Raw genomic sequence first — 20,468 nt, forward strand, 5'->3', positions numbered from 1 at the left:
CTTCCATTTCTTTATTTGGAGTTGTGGGGGTAGTTGGATAAAAAAATGTTCTTTGACACAAGTAATTCTAGGCAAAAAATCAGTGTCATTCCAGGAGCAGTTTCTGTTATACTTAAAGCTTTTAAACATTATCTGCTCCACATCTGCAAAAGCTTAATGCTTTCTCATGTTGAATTTTTTTTCAGGACCCCTACAAATCTTTTGGCCTGCCATCCATTGGTAAACTGTCTCAGTATCAGGAACCATTGCATGTGCCAAGTGTAAGTAACTCTGTTCTCGTTTTTGGGGGTGCTGAATGTCTCTTATATAAAGACTATAAATACTCAGCAGCTTTGTAAACCAAGCATTTTTTCCAGCTTTTTACCAGAGTGGGGACAGGACATGGCAGTACTGATTTGTGCAACCTGAAAAATTGCTTAAAAGTGAACAGTTCAAAACTGGGTTAAAAATGTTCAGATTGGATATAACAGGAAACCAATACATGTTGAAATACTTTGTTCTATAACTTTCAGCTTAAGTTTTTCCAACACAGCTTTAGTAAATATACTTGTGGTTATTAGAAATGACAGTGAACTGTTGAGTCAGCTTTTTAAGCATATAGAACTGGGGACACTGGTGATAAACTGACAGTGCTTTTTGTTTAGCTTTATAGACTTTAAAGAGGAGTTTCTTACAGTGGTTATTATGTGTTCCAGGATACAGCCTAACCATATAGAATAGGTGTCTAGCAAACAGTGTTTTCTGCTGGGTGTAAAAAGCAAATGTGCTGCCTTTCTGTAAAATCAAGGTAGTCTTAAATTATAAGTGCACATATACATGAATGACACTGTGTCAGTGCAGTGATGAGACTGTACCATCTGTGAATACAATTATTCAGTCTGATTCCTTGCATGGAAAATACTGAGAGATTACAGGAGGAATCTTAAATGTGGAGTTGTTATTGGATATATGATTTATTTCACTTTTTAAATTGTTTTTGCTCGTGTACTTTCCAAAGGGACCTGACCCTTTCTGGTCTTTAAGGCTTCATGCTGTGTTCAAAGCCTGAAAGCAGAAAAAAACTGTGAAGATCTAAAAGGCATTATGTGCTCTTAAAGAGGAAATGAGGGAAAAAGGTATCACTGGATGTATCTAAACTTCTTTTTAATGAAACAAAGAGTGTATTTAATAAGAATTTATAATGAGTACTCCAGTGGTTGTTAGAAGTTTTCACCATGTTGTAATAGCTAACACGATGTCAAACATTTTGCCCTTGCAAGTTTTTGCAATTTGCAATTTTCCAAACGTGAGACCTGTTGAAAGTACAAGTGATAATGGACAAACTATACCCCCTACAGTCTTTGTCCCACCAAATCTTTCTTCAATTAATGCTGCAGCAGGAGTTTTATGTAATAACATTTGCGCTCGTGAGCCATCCATACAAAGAAAAAACAATTAAAATGCCTTAAATGTTCTGCTTACTGCTGTTATTTGCTTGTGTGAATGTTGCATGTCAGCTAAATGGACCACGGAATAGATAAAGTGATTGGGTGTAGGAGAGTGCACACTAAGCTTTGTCTATCATTATTGCTGGGAGCAATCAAATTGATGCCAGCAGGACAGTAGACGCGTTGACAGCTGTAATTATGTATCTCCATGGTGATCACTTTTGGCCTGTCATGGAGGCCCATGAGTCCCCTCCCTTGCAAGCATTTAATCAGATTGGGCTGTCACTTGTCAGGTAGATGGGGTGGGCTGGGAGTTGTGCTTAGAGGGAGAGGTGAATTGAAAATGAAGGGTGGGAGATGCCTGATTGCTTCACATAGTCCGTCGTGGTACCAAAGAAAGAGATTTTAATTACACTGGAGGCTTCAGAGCAATGGTTTGAGGAGCTCATATGGAGTCTCTAGGCTTTCTCTTCCTGTTTACTTGCACTGTCATATTAAAAAATAGAAAAACTATTTTTATGTAGACACTCATGATTTGGTGTCTTAATACATATATTTCTGCTAGCATGAAACTAATTTCTCTCCTGAGAAAGTCATGCTGCTAAGAACAAAATTAATATGGCTAAAAAGGTACAGTGTTACAGGCCTGTTGTGCCATGGTGTTTGTTTTCTGCGTTTTACGTTTTAGAATTGTCAACAATTTGGCTTGAGAAAAATTATCAGAGACTTGTAGCGTGTCACAGCAAGTTCAGCATATGTGTATTGCCAAATGTATTTGCAATTCATTTCTTCTGTCTCAAGCTAGCTCTGATTGCCTACCATGCCTGTGTGTCAGCTGCCCATGCTGGTGGAACTGCTGAGCATGGCTGTGTGAGAGCCAGGTTTTGCTTAGCCATAGGGAAGAATATGATGACTATTTTTGTGTCACATAGTTTGTAATTTCCTTAGAAACATGGTGGTCATAAATGCCAATTTTTTTTTTGTCCTTGTTAATGAAGCTTGGTTGTAGCACAAGTGACTACAAACCAGCCCCTTATGTGTGATAGTGAGTTTTCATATTTGGTGCTCCTACACAAAATGTTCTGCTACATCTGGAGAGCTCCAGCATTGTTCTCTGTCAGTGTCAGCAGCAGTCTGGTATTTTAATGACTCTTACCAGGAAAAGAAAATTCTTAGACTCAGATATAGAAAAGAATTGAGAAATGCTAGAATCTGTTTGTGTTCCTAAATGGAATTTGATGCATTAAGAGTCCACTGCAGGACTGAGACACAGATTGTGCTTCCCCCTGCCCCCCATTTAAGCATTTTTCATTCATTTTGCTGTTGTCCTAATGTAATAACACATGAGGATAGTACAACAGCAATAAATTGTTAGGGCTGTAATATGAGTGATCTCTAGGCTACAGCAGGTCCTTTAACCTTAGCTTTTCCTAAATATCTTAAATACTGAGTAAAAGTAAGGAACTATATTAAACAGAAGTAAATGCTGGAGATCTAATAAATATTGCTATTACTTATCAAGTTTAGCACATTATAGTGAGTATCTGTTGAATTAGGGCTTCTTGTTCATCCAATATTCATTAAATTCTGTCACACCATATAGTTTATAAAATCACCTACTGTTACCAGGCTCTGAAAATGTAAGCGCCACAGGGAGAATTGAAGAAAGTATAAATGTATTTCTTTTTTGCTGTAATTTTTTCGGTCATTTTGAGTTTATTTTATGAAAATTAACTTCCATAGAGGATTCCAGATTTGTTTTCTTTTAAAGGAAGTTATACAGTAGTTTAAGTAGTTTATATTCACTATAGCCTTTTCAAGACAGTGTAGTTAGGGAAAAATGTGAGTGTTGTAGTGGTCATGTATATGTGTTGTATACAAACAGAAACATAGAGCCAGGCAGAGCATATAGTTGTTGGCCTCAGAAGTCTTAGTTAACTTCAGATTCTGACTAACCAGCTTATCGTAGGTCTGAATTATGCACCTTTCCTATGTTTTTTCTTTGTCAAAAGATGACATACATGTGTCAACACTTACCTATGCATATGTAAGGCACTCCTGAATGCTTGTGTGCACTTTATAGGTGCTGCTTCAGAGACAAAAGTCATAGTACAATTCAAGTATGTGTGGAGTATGTATGTCATACCTTGTCTTATGTGTGTATTTACTGAGTGTTACAAAAACAATGTCAAGAGCAGGGGATTTATCTGGAACTCGGTAGGTGGATTAATTTTTTCTGATTTAAATGTGAGAACATGTGCATTGACTTTATACATGGCCAGCCATTCTGTGAGAAAGGATGGTTTAGCACCTGGAAGAAGGGCAGCTGAGAAATACAGTGCATGTTTTTTCTGTAATCATGACATGTCTGAACTACCTTCTCATCAGTAGCTAATGTTAAATGTACCTGATGTGAGTAGTGGGGAGCCCAGTTAAGCACAGATAAAACACATTCAGATAAGAATCTATTAAAGTGGTACAGAAGCAATACTGCCTTTACATGGGAATAAGTATAGAAAAAATAATATGTAAATATAAATATATTAATACAAACATATGAATAAGTATATTTCTTCTTAAAATAAATATTATGTCCCGAAAACTAGTCAGACAATGTTTCTCATTGAAGAAAGTGAATACACCTGCTAGGGTATCTTTTTATGTCATTTGGATAATAAAGTCATCATTGTGCCCTCATGTGGATTCTCTAGACAAGAGGTTCTACATGTGGTCCCTTGATAATTGCCTAAATTAAAATATTAAAGGCCTAACAGCCGTTGCGTTGACCTTTTTCTGCCTTGCTGCAGACAGATGAGCTGCTGTTTATTACAAAGGTTCCTTCCCACAGGTGAAGATTTAAGTGCAATTCCAGGACCCTCTTTCCCACCCCTTTACAATGCAGTATATCAGAGCCCTGCTGTTTCAACAGCTTTGATTAGAGCCCTCCATCCTTATGATCCCCAGAATGCATTTATCACTCGAGTTATTTTGATTAGTTTTAAAAAAATATTTCGGATTCCTGTGCTTCAAACCAGCAATTTAATAAATATTTATTCCCCAGAAATTGCTCATTTGGAAAGTTTTATATGGCTAACCTCATTGTTACAGTGATGAAATCAAACTGAGAGATGAAAACAAGAATCAGCAATATACAAACTAACTTGTTGGCTGGTTAACAGCAATCAGCCTCTTCAAAAGAAATTTTTGAACTCGTGTTATTTTTTTCCATGAATATTGCAGAATCAGAGATTTAATTGGGGCTGTGTCCTTACAAAGCAAAGCCATGGAAAAAGCTGTGTAAACATTAAAGCCTTAGGGGAAGAGCAGCAACAGAAAAAAAAAATGTTTAACAGTTGAGAGGGTGAGACAGAGAAGGAAAGTGTTACAGACATGAAAACCATAGGCTCAGTATTCCTATGGAGCTGATAAGCAGAGTCCAAAGTTCCTGCTGAATGCTCCCTACTTCTATTCTGCTGAAGCCCTTGGAAGGGCTGTAGCAGAACATGAGGGATGTGATTACATATAAATGTAGAAAGGCTGTGATTATGAGGGTCATCCCTCATGCCAGGTGTCAGTCAGAAAAATAATTACAACTGTATTTTATTGCAGGGATTAAATCAGAATTGAATGTGTTTAGAGTTGAAGGGAATGTAACACAGCTGAAATTCTTAGATCAGATTACTGTGTTTACTGTGCCTTCTAGAGAACAAAGGAGAATTTTGACTATGAACTCAAGATTGCAGTCAAGTTGCTCATAAATGAGAGAGTAATTTGCAAGTGGTTTTGCTGGTGAAGGAAAAAGTTTCTCTTCCCTCCTCCCAGGTTCTCTGAAAAAAAAAAATTATTCTAGTCTTTCCAGAGGGGAAAATGTATGTGATAAGTCTTGTGGGGGTTATGGTTTAAGGCTGATGGGTAGATTTGATCCTCATGTTTAAATTTGCTTCCCAGTAATATATAATTATTTTCACTTCTTATTTTTGAAGGTACGTGTTGACAGTGGTATACAACAAGGAAGTGACATTAGCATTTATTATGATCCCATGATCTCAAAAGTGAGTTGATTATTATTTCTCAATATTCTAAAGGTATGAACTACTGATTTCATACATAGATCTTTTATGAGAGAGAGCATATCAAAGGATTGATAAATCAGTATTTTAAAGATGCCAGGCATAATGTGCCTCAAGGGAAAACAAAGTGAAGGAAGATGTCAAATAGAGGAAATCTAGTGTCACTTCTAAATAAAATTATTTTTACCTTTTGACACTGTAGTTATTTGTCTAGCAGTTTGTAATTATTAAGAAAATTCTGATTTATGCACCAACCTTTATTGTCTGACTTAGTTACTGCCAATCTATCTTTTACAATATGGTCTATCTTGGATGTAAATGTCAATCATTCTGGCTTCCAAAAAGAAGCATTGAAAGAAATTCTTGATAGTGTCTCTCAGTAATAGCTCTTATTCATTGGAATATATTGGTAAAATTAAAATATTACATGATAGGGTTGAGTCCTCAAAAAAATTATATCTTAGGAGTTTGTTAGACATTAGGAATCTGGCGAGTCAGCTTGGATATTGAACCTCTCATCTGATTTTCTGAGAGCTTGTGTAGAAGCTTAAAGTTTTATGAAGGAAAAAGTGATTGGCCTTCTTTCATTGAATAGGTTAAGAGATCTTAGCTTTTTCTTGATGTTTCAGGGAGCCTTTGTAGCACAAATACAGTAATGGTCAAGAAATTATTTTTTATGACTGCAGAAGTTCTGCAAACCTGTTTAATTTTTAAATGCTGTTCAAATTCTAGAGACAAACATCTAATTTCTAGGTAATTTAAATGCCTTTTTTTTTCTTTAGCTGATTACCTATGGCTCTAATAGAGCTGAAGCACTGAAAAGAATGGAAGAGGCTCTGGACAACTACGTAATTCGAGGTAACTAGAGAAATTTGGATTCCTAGTGTGATAGGCTGTCATCTATTTCAAGAAAACAGCTTGAAAATGTAGTAATTAGCAAATTGAGTAAAGTTCCCACTTCTTAAGTGCAAATTAAAAAAGGAAAAGCTTGTGTTAATTAAGCTGAGAAGATACATCAACTCTAAAGAGACTTTTTTCTTCCATTTTTCGCTTGAATATTGTAAGATAAATATTTAAATAACTTTCTTAAAACTCATAGTTCTCACTGAATGGTAGCATGTAATTGATTTATTATTTTGTAGAGGAGAAAAAAAGCCATTGCAATGTAAGAAATTTAAAGTAATTGCAAATTTTAGGAATTTAATATATTGATTGCAATTAAATATCACAATGCAGTGTTTGATAGTGTGTGTATATATATATATATTTCTCTAATTTTCAAGATCATTGTTTAGGTTTGGGCAGATACAGATGTAGGCTGTTGATCAGCATGTATTTCAGCTCTTGTTCACTGATTGTGTAGGAGATGCAGCCATTCTTCCAGGCAGCGGGGGTAAATCAGCCTTGACCACTTATATATTTTTAAGTTTTGGTGAGGGAAACCATGTTTTGTGTGGGAGAAATCTTTAGGTCTTTCTCTGTGTCTTATGGAAAATAGGAACAACAACACAGGATAAGAGAGGTAAAAATTTCTGTGAAGTTTCTGCAAAACTTGGTTTGGCTTTAATGCTGGGCTGCTGAATGGTACAGTTGTCCTGTCAAACTCAAAAGATTTGTCTGTCCCGGGGAAAATGAACATCCCTCTACCACAGTGTAGTTAGACACATGGTAGGATTAGCCATTGTAAAATAACTGCTAACTCAAACATAGATTTATATTGGTGCAACTTGAGCCATTAGACTATTGCAGTACAATGTGCTGATGTAAACCCCTGCTGTAAAACAGCTGAATAAATTTATATGAGAGAAATTTATACTGCTATAGTTTGATTGATGTGAGGTGGGATTTGTTGGTGTTGTTATTAATGGAGACAAGCTCTGGATTCACACGCTGTTGTATTGATAGCAAGTGATGCTAAGAGTATTTTATTTGATGAGTATATTGCAAAAGTGTGTGGAGCATTGCCTTTTATTGTGTGCTATAATATGGGATGGAAACTGGTCATTTATGCTTAGGTGTTTTACACAGATATACCTAATAACAGTTCCACAGATTATAAACATTAGTGAAGTGTATGAGACCTTATACCTGAAAAGTGCTAATTTCTATTCTTGAGGTTTTTACAGTCTTTTTATTAGCATGCTTGTATTCATCATATCTAAAGTCTCCATAGTATTTCTATCTGAGAAAGCTTTTAGTCTATTAAAAACATTTAAAGAGGTAATTAATGAACTACAGGGGGAATTTTTTTCTAAAGTACTGCAAACCACAAAATGTAATGTACTGCAGGTTTCAAAAGTAGATGAATTTTCAGAACACATTTTTAGTTGCAGTGGCCAGTGGTTTCCATTTGAAAACCATCAAGATTTTTGTGTAGTTTTATACAGCTGGCAGTTTCTTCTCAGTGTTTATTTAAAATGGAACATTTGTGGATATTAGTCTCTTGCCTAGTGTGAATGATTCTTGGTAGGGTAGTTAGTAGAAACTGTCTAATCTGTAATGTTCTAAACTGCATTGACTTGTGCAGGACTCCTTTTTTTTTTTTTCCCCTAAAGTGATGGTGCATATTTTTGCTTTGCAAAGTTGGGTTTCTATGTAACGAAGTATTAAACTACCTTGATCTTTTGTGAAGTGCCTCACATGAAGTCTTCTCCAACTTGAGTTTTTGTTAGTAGTAAAAGATACAGAATATTTTTTTACCTAGTTTTGAGGTTACTTGGTTTTATGTTTAAATAGTGAGCTTTTACACAAAGATTACCAGTCTTCCTGAATAGTATGCTCCAGATCCCTGTTTCTCAGCACAGCCCCCTTGTGCCTCTGATTTTCTGGGAAGCAGCATTTATGTTTGCACGGTGTTTTAGAGACACTGTGTTTTTCCCTGTAAGTAATGAATTCTTCTAGGGCATTTTAGATAAGCAATACCTGCTGAAGTCAGTGTCAGTTGTAGTGATGATGTGCACTGGGAGAATTTCAGATTTTAAATCCCAAGGATTGCAGTTTCTGTAAACAAAGATGCTTGTTCACTGACATAGGGTGGGAATGGGATGTAGGGTGCCTTGGTAATAGGTCAAGGACCATCTAATGCGGAGCTTAGGGACTGCTAATGGAGGATGAAGTCTTCCCAATCACTTCTGTGTCACCAGTTCAAAGCAAACAAAAGTTGGGAAGGAATTTTAGTCACTACTATTTTGATGGTTGCTTGCTGACCTGTGTGAAATCAGTGGTTTTTATTCAGCTCCTAGAAGACAAATGTCTTCTTGGAGCAAATGCCACTATACAAAGTCATTCGTGGCAGTCCCAGCAGAGAATCCAGGACTGAAGTAGCACAGTGACCCTTCAGGAGGTGACTCATCTAGGCTGGCTTGAGGCATGTTGGCATTGTGAAGGGCAAGGACTTATTCTGCTGCTCCTTGTCTACTGGCTCTGTGAGAAAACATTCAGTTTCTATTACTGTGGCTTTGTGGTATTCACAAGTTACCCCATTCCTTTTTAGCTCTGTTCCATTTACAGGGAACAAGTCCCTGGACAAGTCTTTATTGACTTGTTTTCTTGGACTGGATACTACCTTCCCAGTTAAATCTGCCTGACAAGATCATGAAGGGAATTAAAATAATTTTACAAAATAGTCTAATGCTTGGAAAGAAAGCAGACTTAAGCAAAATATGAGTAAGTCTTACCTCAAGCTACCAAGGCTGCATCATACAGTGGCTGTAATAGCAGTATCTTCATTAAAAATAGAGAATTAAGCAAATAGGGATATTTACAACAATGCTGTGCTCTGAAAATGCCTGTTGCATTAATATTTTATTACAGTTTGGGTTGATGACAATTTATACACAGTGAAGAAAGAAATTCTGCAGTCTGTTCATTGTTAGATGCTAAGAGTATGGTTAACTCAAGATTGAGTCAAGATATAGTCAGTGTGATTGTGGGATCTAATATCAATCTTTTTTTCCTGTGTAATATCTCCATTGTTGTTAATGAGGGCAGATGAAAGTCTAGGATAGCATTTATTTGAGTTATAGATTAGATTAAATGATCTCTTGAGCTTCTTTACAGTCTAAATTATTCTGACAGGAACTCACTTCTCCACTGAGAACTGATCTGAATTCAAAATCTCAGCTGAGACTCCAGAATGGCAAAAGGTCTAATTAGGTAACATTTTTATCTCTGAGTCTTGCAGTATAATTCAGGGGTGATTAACGTTGAGGGTCCAACTCAGATTTCTCTCAAGAAGAGACACTTCTTGTTTTGTGCAGTGATTAGTGGAAAATCTGTGAATAGTGAAAAGTTCAAGATTCCAGTCAAGAGAGTTACTGTTGCTCATCGGGAAGGGGCATGATTTATTTTCTTTGAGCATGCACTGTTATTAGTAGTTCATCTCTGTCTCTTATGGAACTTTTTTCAGAAACTTTTTGTTTTGTTTATTTTGGGGGGGCTTTAATTTGAGCAACAGAAATAGGGTATTGAAAGAATGATTTTCAGTGTATATCCTGTGTGTGTAAACATGGTATGGTGTGCTTGCTTTCTTGGTTTTTCTAAAGCTTTAATATGCTTTTTTCATTTCTGGTGTTAGATAATCTGTTCATTTGAAGGCATGTAGAAATCCCAGTATGAAGTTTTGGAAAGTTTGTGTATGAAAATTATTTTTATCCATTTAAATAAAAGAAATAGTTATATTTATACATCAAGTGGAACACATTATCAGTTCACTAGAGGGTCTGATTGGACAGATAGCTCATATCCTTGAGTGCAGATTCCTGTAATCTTTCCTTTGACCTCTGTTTGCTTTTTAACTTCCCTGAGCATTCAAAAGTAAAGCAATCACATGAAGTTTAAGTCTTTTTATAAAGTCAACCCTTCTCTGTTGAGATCCGGCTTGCTGTGTGTAGAGAGGAATGTATTAGACCATTAGGCAGAAAGAAGTTGAAGATGCTTCTGAGGAAAAGAGTAAGCAGCAGATAGGGCAAAAAGGAGCAGAAATGAGGAGAGAATAAGGGACCCACCAGCTGGGGGTGGGGGAATTTTCCAGCATGAGGTGAAAGAGCAAACATAAAATAGAAAACAGCAATGTATTAAATGTTTGAGGGGAGGAGAAATGTAGAAGTTAACTCTTGAGTGGAGACCTGCCAGAGTAGTGGCAGCAGAAACGTGTCTTGAGCTTTTGCAGCTGTAAACACACTAATTGTGGGGGGAAAAGTGTTGACTTTCCAAGAATCACAGAATGAGTAAGATTGGAAGGGGTCACAGTGGATCATGTGGTCCAACCTCTCTGCTCAAGTAGGGTCATCCTAGAGCACAAGAAAAACCCAACTTCAATTTTAGTATTTTATCAAATATTTCAAACAAATTAATTTCAGGTACAAACTTTTCACAGTAAACTTTAATTTAGATACAAACATCATAAATTACTGAAATTCTTTTGTTTTAACTGAATTATTTTGTTTATTTATTTTATTTTGTTTTTATTGTTAAATTATTTTGTTGAGAAGATACTTCTCAATGGCAGTCTGCATATAAGTTTTAGACTCTCCTGTATTCTGAGCCCCTGCAAAAGCTCTCACTGGTATTGTGAGTGAAACAATCTTTTATGTAAAAAACCTATTTGCTTGCAAAAACAGTGTATAGTGTCTGCTCTTAAAAAATGAAATTAGGTTTTAGTTTTTGGCTGTGCTTTTAAAAAATGCTTCAACAGGTTGTACAATTTTTGCATAGCAGAGCTAACAGATGGGTACTTCTTCAAGAGTATTAGTGTTCTCACCCCTTGCAGATTCCCCAGTGTATTGATATGGAAACCAAAACTGGAGAAGGGAAGGAAACAAACTTGGTTCAAAATTACTAGAAGGGACCATTTCAGAATACTTAGCAGCATCAGCTTGGAGCTCAGATGTTGCTCTTGGTCTCTCCTTTTCTTAAGCTAGTCACAAGGGAGGGAGTAGGCATCTAGTTTAGAAAGGGTTACATATTACCAGTGTCCTATGGAGAAGGAAGAGGCAAGGACAATTGAAGTACAGGCTGATCAGGTAAAAGAGGAAGGCAATGTTATTGGTGCAGAAGTGGAAATTAAAATAAGGTACCTTTTTTTTTTCCAGATAAGTTTTTTGCTTGTGTAGTCTTTTTTCTCTCCCTTTTATTAAAGAGAATGAACTGGGGCAGTGAAAAACAAGAAATGAATGCTGTTATTTCTCTAGATATAAAGTTGTCCTAGTGTTGCATTCCCTATCTTTAGAGTAAAAGGATATCTGAGGAGAGGATGGCGAAAGAATGCACATTTATTTTCCTTCACTTTTCTTGACAAAGTCTGCTTAGCTTCTACTTCCAATTATTCTACTGATTCAAGTGTTGTGTTTGTTAACACTGTAAATAATGTTTCTCTTACTAAGAAGTTCAGAACCACATGCAGTTAGAAAAATTTGAGTTTACAATTTTATGGTATGATATTACCGTATATTATCTCCTTTTACGTCTTTTCTTCTCCCCCTTTATCCTGGTGTGTGAGTTCAGCAAGCTCCAGACTTTTGTATCTGAAAGAATAATGTTTTTAATTGGAATACATGTTCAGCTCTGAGGGTCAGTGGTGTACTGATCCCATGTGAGAATTTTATGTGGATGTTTGTGTATTAAAATTAAAAACTAAAAAGCCCTTTTTACCTTGCTTTTGGGATGGGACTTTGTACATGGATAGCCAGCTCTGAAGTAAACTAAAAAGCCCTTTTTACCTTGCTTTTGGGATGGGACTTTGTACATGGATAGCCAGCTCTGAAGTAAGTTGTATCAAAACACAAGCTTTGAAAGACAGTTAAACCGTTGAATGTTGAAGATTTTAGGGAATATTATGAAAACTTTTGGAATTACGAATATGGAGGCTTGCTGGGTGGTAATTGTGGACTTGGAAAGTTCATGTGTTGAAAAGCAGTGTTTTCCTAGTCTGTTCAAATCCGATAATATTCTTGTTTTAAGTGAACAGTAGTGTAATTGACATTTTTCATATTGCTCAGTGCTGAGCTGACTTAATTTTTTAAAATATTTCCTTTAGAGAAATAACTGAGATACCTCCTAAGCTTCATCACATTTATTCTTATTCAGCCTTTAAATTGTTGGGTGATAGTTTAGCTTTGCTGGCTTGTTAAAAAGAGAAACCTCTAGTCCTGTGCTCCACATGTTGGTTTTGCAGTCAGTAAGTGTGCAGATAAAGTTCTTTCTGTTCCACTTAGCACCATTTGAAATTATCAGCAAGTCTATTCAACTGCTTATCTACAGAGGGGCATGTAGGACTCCAATTAAGTTTACATGGATAAATGCTGATTTGTGTTTGCAGGCATCAAGATGACAGAAGCTTAATACTGTAAAAAGGCTAATCAACACTGAATATGTTTAGTGTCAGTAAATATTTACAGTGAAAACATTGTCTATGATTTTGTGCCTTGGCATTCCAAGTTCTGATTTTTAGTGAATAAAAATGTGGTGTGATAGCCTCTTCATAAACCTGTTAATATTGTTTTCTATAAAATGCATTTTATTGTTGTCTTTGGTTTTTTTGTGAGGTTGGGGTTGGAGTTAGGCTACAGTATGTAGTGAAGTTAATGAAAAGTCTAGTGCAGCAGAGTTTTTAAGGCAGAGAATGAAGAAGGGAAGGAGGCAAGATAAAAACAGGCAGTATGGGGAGTAATTTCTTCTGATTATAATTTAATTTTTTTTTAATGAGGGGGTTGCTAATAAGCTCTGGTGAACAGTGTGATTATTTAGTGTGTTCCTGTATTCATTAAACAATAATGACAATTTAACTGGAAAATTAATGGAATGTCAGCAATTTGTGTTCTATATAAAACATATGAATATGTAGTTTTAAAAAATTCCATTAGCTCTCCATAACTTAAATGCTAGTCTTCTTTCTTTTACAAATATATTCTGGAAAATAGTGTGTAAAAATAGAAGCCCAAGAAGCTACTGATGTAATATTGTATAAAATCTAAAGCCTAGCAAAATGAAAAAATAGAGGTATAAAACCAGTGATTATTGTATTTTATTATATTTTGACTTAGAGAAAAAAAGGATAAAACTGTAACTACAGTTCTGCATCAGCCTTAACAATGTAAAAATCATGAAGTTGAAGTGAAATTTTGTTTTCTGGAGGAGAAATAAATTTATATAGTTTAGGATTTTGTTTGTTTGTTGAAAATGTCATGGCTTGTCAGGCTAACAAATGTGATTTTGTTCCTGGCAGTCTACAGAGCTGGTCAAGAAAAAGAAAAATTCTCTGAAAACTACTGCAATATAAATACAATATACTTCAGTTTTGTGTCTAACTTTGCATGAAATAAGCACTGCCTGTTAGCCTCTGTTTGATCCTGTGAGAGTGTGAGGCTAATGTCTGGCCAGTGTTTTGGAAGCAGCAGGTAGTCAGGAGCAAGCTGCTCTAGGGGTCCGTATTTCTGTAGCCTAGTAGTTACTCACACACAGATGGAGACCTTATGAACTTTGACAGAGGTCACACTAAATTGCAAATCTAAAACTTGTAGACTTCTGAAGGATTACACTGATAATTTTTTTTTAAAGCCGTACGATTTGGTACATCACTAAAAGTATCAACTCAGTCTTGAGAAGCAGATCAACCATGCAATCATTGCTCACATAATGATCACGGGGACTGATAAAGATAGCCTTTCACGATACTTTAATGGAAGCTTGTTTATTAAACTTCTAAGTCATGTATGTAAAATGCATTTTATATTGCTTCTCAGACACCTAGGCTTGTCTGCTCTTTCGAACTTATTAAAGGAATTTTGGAGCTTAAAACATTGCAGTAGCCTCCTATTTTTCAGATGCACATGAATTAGAAATAATCAAGAATACTCATGGTATTTTTTTGATTTTAGGTCTTTCAGAGCAGTCAGTTGAGACACCAAGCTCTGTCATCTGTCATCAGCCATCACCTCACCAGGGATCTTATAGCAGTTTAGAAAAGAAAAATGTGAGATGATCTGGTTACACATTGTAGCATGTTTAAATCCTGGATTCAAAGTTGGGTAGCATTGAAGGACTCCTCCTTCTTTTGATTTTGTAATAGATGAAATCTCTGGGATATTTCAATACTTACTGTTCAGACTGTAAATTTTGGGGGAGTTTGTAGCAGCCAAATACAGACATTATTTGTTTCCAAGTTAAGGTCATTTAGTGTAAGATTTTAAATTCTTTTGTTTAGTGGAGATGCAGTGTGACTTTCATTCAGTGTTTATGAAATCAGGGTCTATGAAAAATTATTTAAGTCGCAGGCAGCAAGGATCTTATTTTAATCAAATGGACAATTTTCTATCATGTCATCATTGAACTGCTTGTGTCATGTGCTATTTAATGGCTCATGAACGAGTCCTTAAAGCTGTGACTTCATGATTCAATGAGACTGAGTCTGCCTCAGTGTGTTTAAAGTGGTTTCAGTGACAGCCACACAGAGAGCTTGAAAATTCACATCAGCAGCAGACTAGTAGGGGTAGAAAGCTTTGAAAGTGTTTGAACTGGTCTGCATATAAAAGAAATGTTGTTCATGCTTCTAAACTGGAAAAACACAAAAAAAAAGGAGTGTAAAAGACTCTCCTGTAGCCTCAGCAATTTGCATGCTCTGTAATGCTAGTGTCTGTGCTTTGGTGAGATCTCAACAAGAGAAAAAATCCAAATAACATAATTTCCAGCTGAAATACCTGCGTTTTCAATTAATTATTTTTCAATATTATTTTAAGCTAGAGCTATTAGAAAAATGTGCAAATAGTTGAGTCATGTCATCTCTAATTGTGATTGTATCATCACAATCATAATAACTTGTGAGTAAACATACGTGAAGTACAGAATTTTGTGCTTTGCAAGAGATGTGGATGCACGGACAAATTTTTGCTGTAAAAATTTTTACTGTTTTGTGAAGTGTTCCACATTTTATACTTAATGCTGTGCAGTTAGAGCCAAAGTTAATGTGATATGACAAATGCAATGTGATTTGGAGTTACCTGTTCCTCTGACAATGATGAAAAAATGTGATTCCTTTGTATTTCCAGAGGGGTGAGAATATGCACAGCTGAAGTTGGATAAACGCTTTCCTATAGGAGCTCCTCATTTATGCACACATGGAATAAATCAACACCTGCAATGCTCCTGAACTGCATGTCTGTTCAGCTTTTCTTAAGAAATGTTAATGCTAATGAGCCAGTGTTATTGTATTTAGTCATATTAAGATGGAACTCTTCTGGCTCATCAGAGTTTGTTTGATCTCTTCCTAAATTTGAGAAGAGAATGGAGCTCAAGATGGTGGTTTTCTGACCTGTAATCTTAAACCTTCCAGAGATGACCTGTATGCTACTCTCAAAAGAGAGAGTACCTTCTTTTTGAAAATCGTTTGCAGTAAGAAGATACTTTAAATGATCTAGGAAATTTTTTTCTCAAGGATTTTTTTTGTACCACTTTTTCTCTCCCACCTTCTCTAAGGACTTACTTGTATTTAATATTTCAAGGAAATGACTTTTAGTAACCATCATATTCAGTGCTAAACTGCAAGTACTTCAGTAAAGTGCAGTTTAGCATTAAGTCACTAACTTAGTTACACAGAAGTTATTAAATTAAAAACAGAATCATTTAGGAGATGGAGGAGACAAGCTGAGAAATAGAATAATAAATAGATGAAAAAATGCAGAAAATATGAAGTTGCATAATATTCAAAGAAATTAAAGGATAAAGGTGTATCTAAAGCTTCTATGATAAATAATTTTAAAATAAAGCAAATAATTTTTGTGGGCTATATGCCTAACAGAGTCACAGAGTGATGCTAAAGGGGAACCAGGGTATTCGACAAAAGAATTGATCAGGCAAGGTTGGATAAAAGTACATGTGGAGGAAGCAATACATTTCTTTGTTTTGTGAGTTACACAGGAGTCACTTATGCATTACAAATTATAAAAGTGGTGTAAAATGATACATTAAATGGTAGAAGTTTTTACTGTATTTCATTACTGTGACTGGGGTGTAACATGGTGCATATTTTCCGTTCAGGGTTCAGTGGAATTGAGGTAATATTACTGTCATGACTAATTTGTTATTTCCAAGGAGATGGCTCTGGTCTTGCCTACATCTTCTAGAGCTGTACCAAAGGTCTCTTGGTTGTCCTTGCTGTCCTTAACTAGTAGTTTGAATTAGGCTTGATGAGGTAAAATTTAGATGGTTTACTTTATAATTAAAGCGTTTAAAAGGGTTTTGGGGCAGGAGTGAAATCAAAGTGGTAAATCTGCATTTGTGATTAATATTACCTGGAATTTTTGATTAATATTACCTGATTTTGTATTGATTTGTTTTTTTTGTTTTCAGGTGTGGCTCACAATATTTCTTTACTGCGAGAAGTGATCGTCCACCCACGTTTTGTTCAAGGAGACATCAGCACTAAATTCCTTCCTGAAGTCTATCCTGATGGTTTTAAAGGTTTGTTCCATTTGGAAATGGTTTTTTTTTCTTAAGTGGTGTTGTTTTGATTATTGCTTCTTTATATTTTTAGGCTGACATGCTCCTGAGTCTTTATTTTTTCTTCAAATATAACTGTGCATCCACACAATTAGTTTTTAAATAATGCATAAAGTTTAAATAGTCAACTTTTTATTTTCAAGAAGGCAAAATAGTGATATCCTAGTGATAAAGTAGTAAATGAAATAGACCCAAAGTCAAGAAAAACCATATATAGATCATATGAAATATATAATATAAGCATCAGTTCAATTCTGCTATGCTATCATGCTTCATTACTTCTACTGTTAACTATAGTTGGATAAGTTTTCACTCAGAACTGTTGCTTCGTCATTAAGTAGGTGTATCACCTTTAGACTTGCCTTTTGGCACCCTATGGTTTCTCCATAGGCTTCTCTGGAGGATCTGGCATTTTATCAGAGTATTTCAGTACCCTGGTCTTAATACACACTGCACACAGTTAATGGGCATCATTTAAAAATTGTTAACTCATACACTAGGTTAATATAAACACAAATGTAATTATTTATTTACAGCATCTCAAACTACTCAGTCTCAAAAATGTTTACCAATCATTTCTAGAAAAATGTGAGAAAACAAATAGATTGGTTTCCTTTCACAAGAATCAGGTTTTAAAAGCTTGTCTTCTCTCTTAGCCAATCTGCTGTAGATGCTTTCTTGACCTGTGTGATCAGACTCAGTTCTTCCATATAGGTCTCTCACCTCAGCTGGCATTCACCAGGCAGAACATCTTTCTTATTAAAAAAGACAGTATTTATAGTTCATCATTCATGGGTCCTTTATGAATCCTGTGGAGATTCCTTTTCCCGCATTCATCATTAATCCAATGTGGCAGAATCCTCATCTCACTTTGGAGGCAGCACTGCCAGATTGGCAGTCACTGGACATGACTGGCACCTTGCCAAATTCTAGTCTCATTAAGGAGCAGAACAGATTTTTCTTACCTCGGGACTCAGTGTGTGAGTGTGGGGATGACTATTCTTTGCACCAGAACTACTTGATATCGTGATGTAATTGACAACCCTGTGTGTGATACAGTCCTACATGTGGGATCACTGCATCCTGCTTGTTCCTGGCTCCTGACTGAGACTACAGGAACAGGTGTTAACCACCTTGAGTGGCAGCGGGCTTGCTGAAAAGTTCCTTTGTTGTTTTTGCTAGGGGGTACTTAGCTAATCTTTGGGTAACTCAGCTGGCTTTCATCCAGCAGAGATTCCAGGGTACTCTGCTCATCTGCTCTTGAAGGCTTGGTGCTGCTGTAGCTGGTCTCTCTCCCCTTCCCTGACAGTTGAATACAGAATCTTCTGTCTTGTCTCCCTGATGTTTTTGGGACTATTCAGTCATTTTTCTGAGTAGATCCAGATCTCTAAACCACCATGAAACTTGCTTTTTTTTTTTTACTGTTGCTGCTTTTGTTGGGGTGGTTTTTTGTAAGTTCCAGGGTTGACTTAGCTCATGAAGAAAACTGGTGAACTTCAGCAGATGTGCAGACTGGGAATGGAGAAAGAAGGCAAGGAAGCAAGATGTTAGAGTCCCAATACCATATTGTGAGAAGGCTGCCTCCCCTGGCATATAACTGGGAACAATAAAAACATAAATCAAACAGCAGTATTTTATTAAGAGATTCTTGAAGATATGCTTTTGTTCTGGTCACTAGAAGACACAAGAACAGTTACTGTGACACTTCATAATAGAAACTAATGATTGGCACACATAAAATTCCTAGCCTTTTTCCCTGCTGTATGAAAAGTCTTGCTCATCTCCTTCCATGTATCTAATGCAAGCACACATTAGCCTTCTTAATTATAGATAAAGATATATATGATGGCATTGAACTTCAATTCAAGAATAGTTACTTGTGAGTAGTGATTAAAAGCTCACCAAAGAAACTGAGAGCCCTTTCAATGATGTAGTTTGCACTGGATCAAATCCCTCATGCTAAAAAAAAATTGATGACTTGAACTTGAGTATAATTTTTTAAGTGCCCATTAGAAAATATTTCTACAAATCCAAGGTCTCATGAGAACTGTTAAAGCCAAGCAAGGATGGTGGGCAGATGACAGGTAGAAGCGCAACAAGAGAAGCAAAGACAAAAATTAATGTATATGTAATTTCTTTAATCACTTAAATGAACTTTTTAATACAAATACCCACAGTAAATTTGCTAGGAGGATAATTTGAAAATTAATTAGCTTCATATATCTTACTGTTGCTTATAGAAGATGAATAGCTGTAGAAAAAGTGCTGTGACAATCTGAGAAATTAGAGCAATGTGTAGCCAACACAGATCTGGAAATATGTAAAAATATGTGCTGCTGTTAACAGTAGGAATCCATATTAGAAGTGTTTTAAACTTGGGAAACTTAAGAAATAAAAACATTTCAATAGAGATGTGTGTAATATTAATGTTCAAGCACAATCCATTGTGTTTCTTTGTAACCTGCACAATTGCTACTACAGTTGTGATCTACGCTGGGGATAAGTAATGAATCTCAGCTGTGTTCTCTCTGGTGACTGCATGAAGTACTGGCCCATTTTGTATGTGCATTTTTCTTCAAGTATAAATATTGAGTCTTAAGTTAAGAGTAAAATAAGAGATGCTTTGTTTTCCAGTCTGATTTTTATGAGTTCCATTATAATCCTTTATTAGAAGACCTTTACTCTAAGTTAAGAACTTAGATACTTAAGATACTAGATATATCTTGGCTACTTTTCCATTAACCTAGGTGATACTAGATATATCTTGGCTACTTTTCCATTAACCTAGGTGATGCTCTCTTCAAATTACACGTAGAATGGGCATGTTTAGTAATTTCCATAATTAGACTTTAACTCTTTCTTCCCATCTTTAAATAAACATTGACCACCAGGAGTAGTTTGTTTATTGTAAGTTATTTTAAAATAGTAGCTGTGCTGAAAGTAACCTTGTGCAGAGTATGATTAGTGTGGGAAAGCAGCTGCTGTCATGCCCTTTTTTGTCCATGTGAGGGATGGCTGGCTGGAATGCTGGCTGGCGGTAGATGAGCTGGAGTGGGTTGTTGCTCTGAGCACCCATGCGTGTTTTGGGAGGCATGTGGGTCTGATGGTGGCCGCAGGAACACTGATTAGGTCAGGTGGCACCTGTCTTAGAGTGGCCTCCAAGCATTTTGCTTACAGAATAAAAATGTCTGCCAAGCATGCAGGAGTCAGATGCACTGTTCTTCTACAACCTCCAAACAACCTGGAAACACTGTACTTTCTAGTCTGCCTGATGAGAAGGAAATTTACTGTGTATCTCTGTTTTCACAAAGATCCAAGAAGAGTCTTGGACAAAAGATAAAGGATGTTTAGGTTAGTAACCTGTTCATGGGATTAGTCATTGCGGTTCAGTCTGTTTCACAGTTTATATTTTCCTAGTTTTTTATTTAAATATTGAGATTTTCTTCTTCTTGATATTCCACTCTTTCTGCTTATTAAA

At 36.0% G+C, this 20,468-nt stretch overlaps 1 protein-coding gene across 5 annotated transcripts in view; it reads left to right on the plus strand.

Moving 5' to 3' along the window:
- PCCA (propionyl-CoA carboxylase subunit alpha) overlaps window positions 1-20,468 on the plus strand; it is a 267,736-nt gene that overhangs the window by 113,850 nt on the left and 133,418 nt on the right. For all 5 annotated transcript variants that reach the window (XM_021530256.2, XM_077781501.1, XM_077781502.1 and 2 more), the window contains 4 exons: window positions 186-260; window positions 5,411-5,479; window positions 6,280-6,355; window positions 16,841-16,951. In XM_021530256.2, the coding sequence (XP_021385931.1) occupies window positions 186-260; window positions 5,411-5,479; window positions 6,280-6,355; window positions 16,841-16,951 (331 nt within the window). The remainder of the gene's footprint in view (window positions 1-185; window positions 261-5,410; window positions 5,480-6,279; window positions 6,356-16,840; window positions 16,952-20,468) is intronic.

Source organism: Lonchura striata, chromosome 2 (genome assembly GCF_046129695.1).
Source record: "Lonchura striata isolate bLonStr1 chromosome 2, bLonStr1.mat, whole genome shotgun sequence".
NCBI classification, from domain to species: domain Eukaryota; kingdom Metazoa; phylum Chordata; class Aves; order Passeriformes; family Estrildidae; genus Lonchura; species Lonchura striata.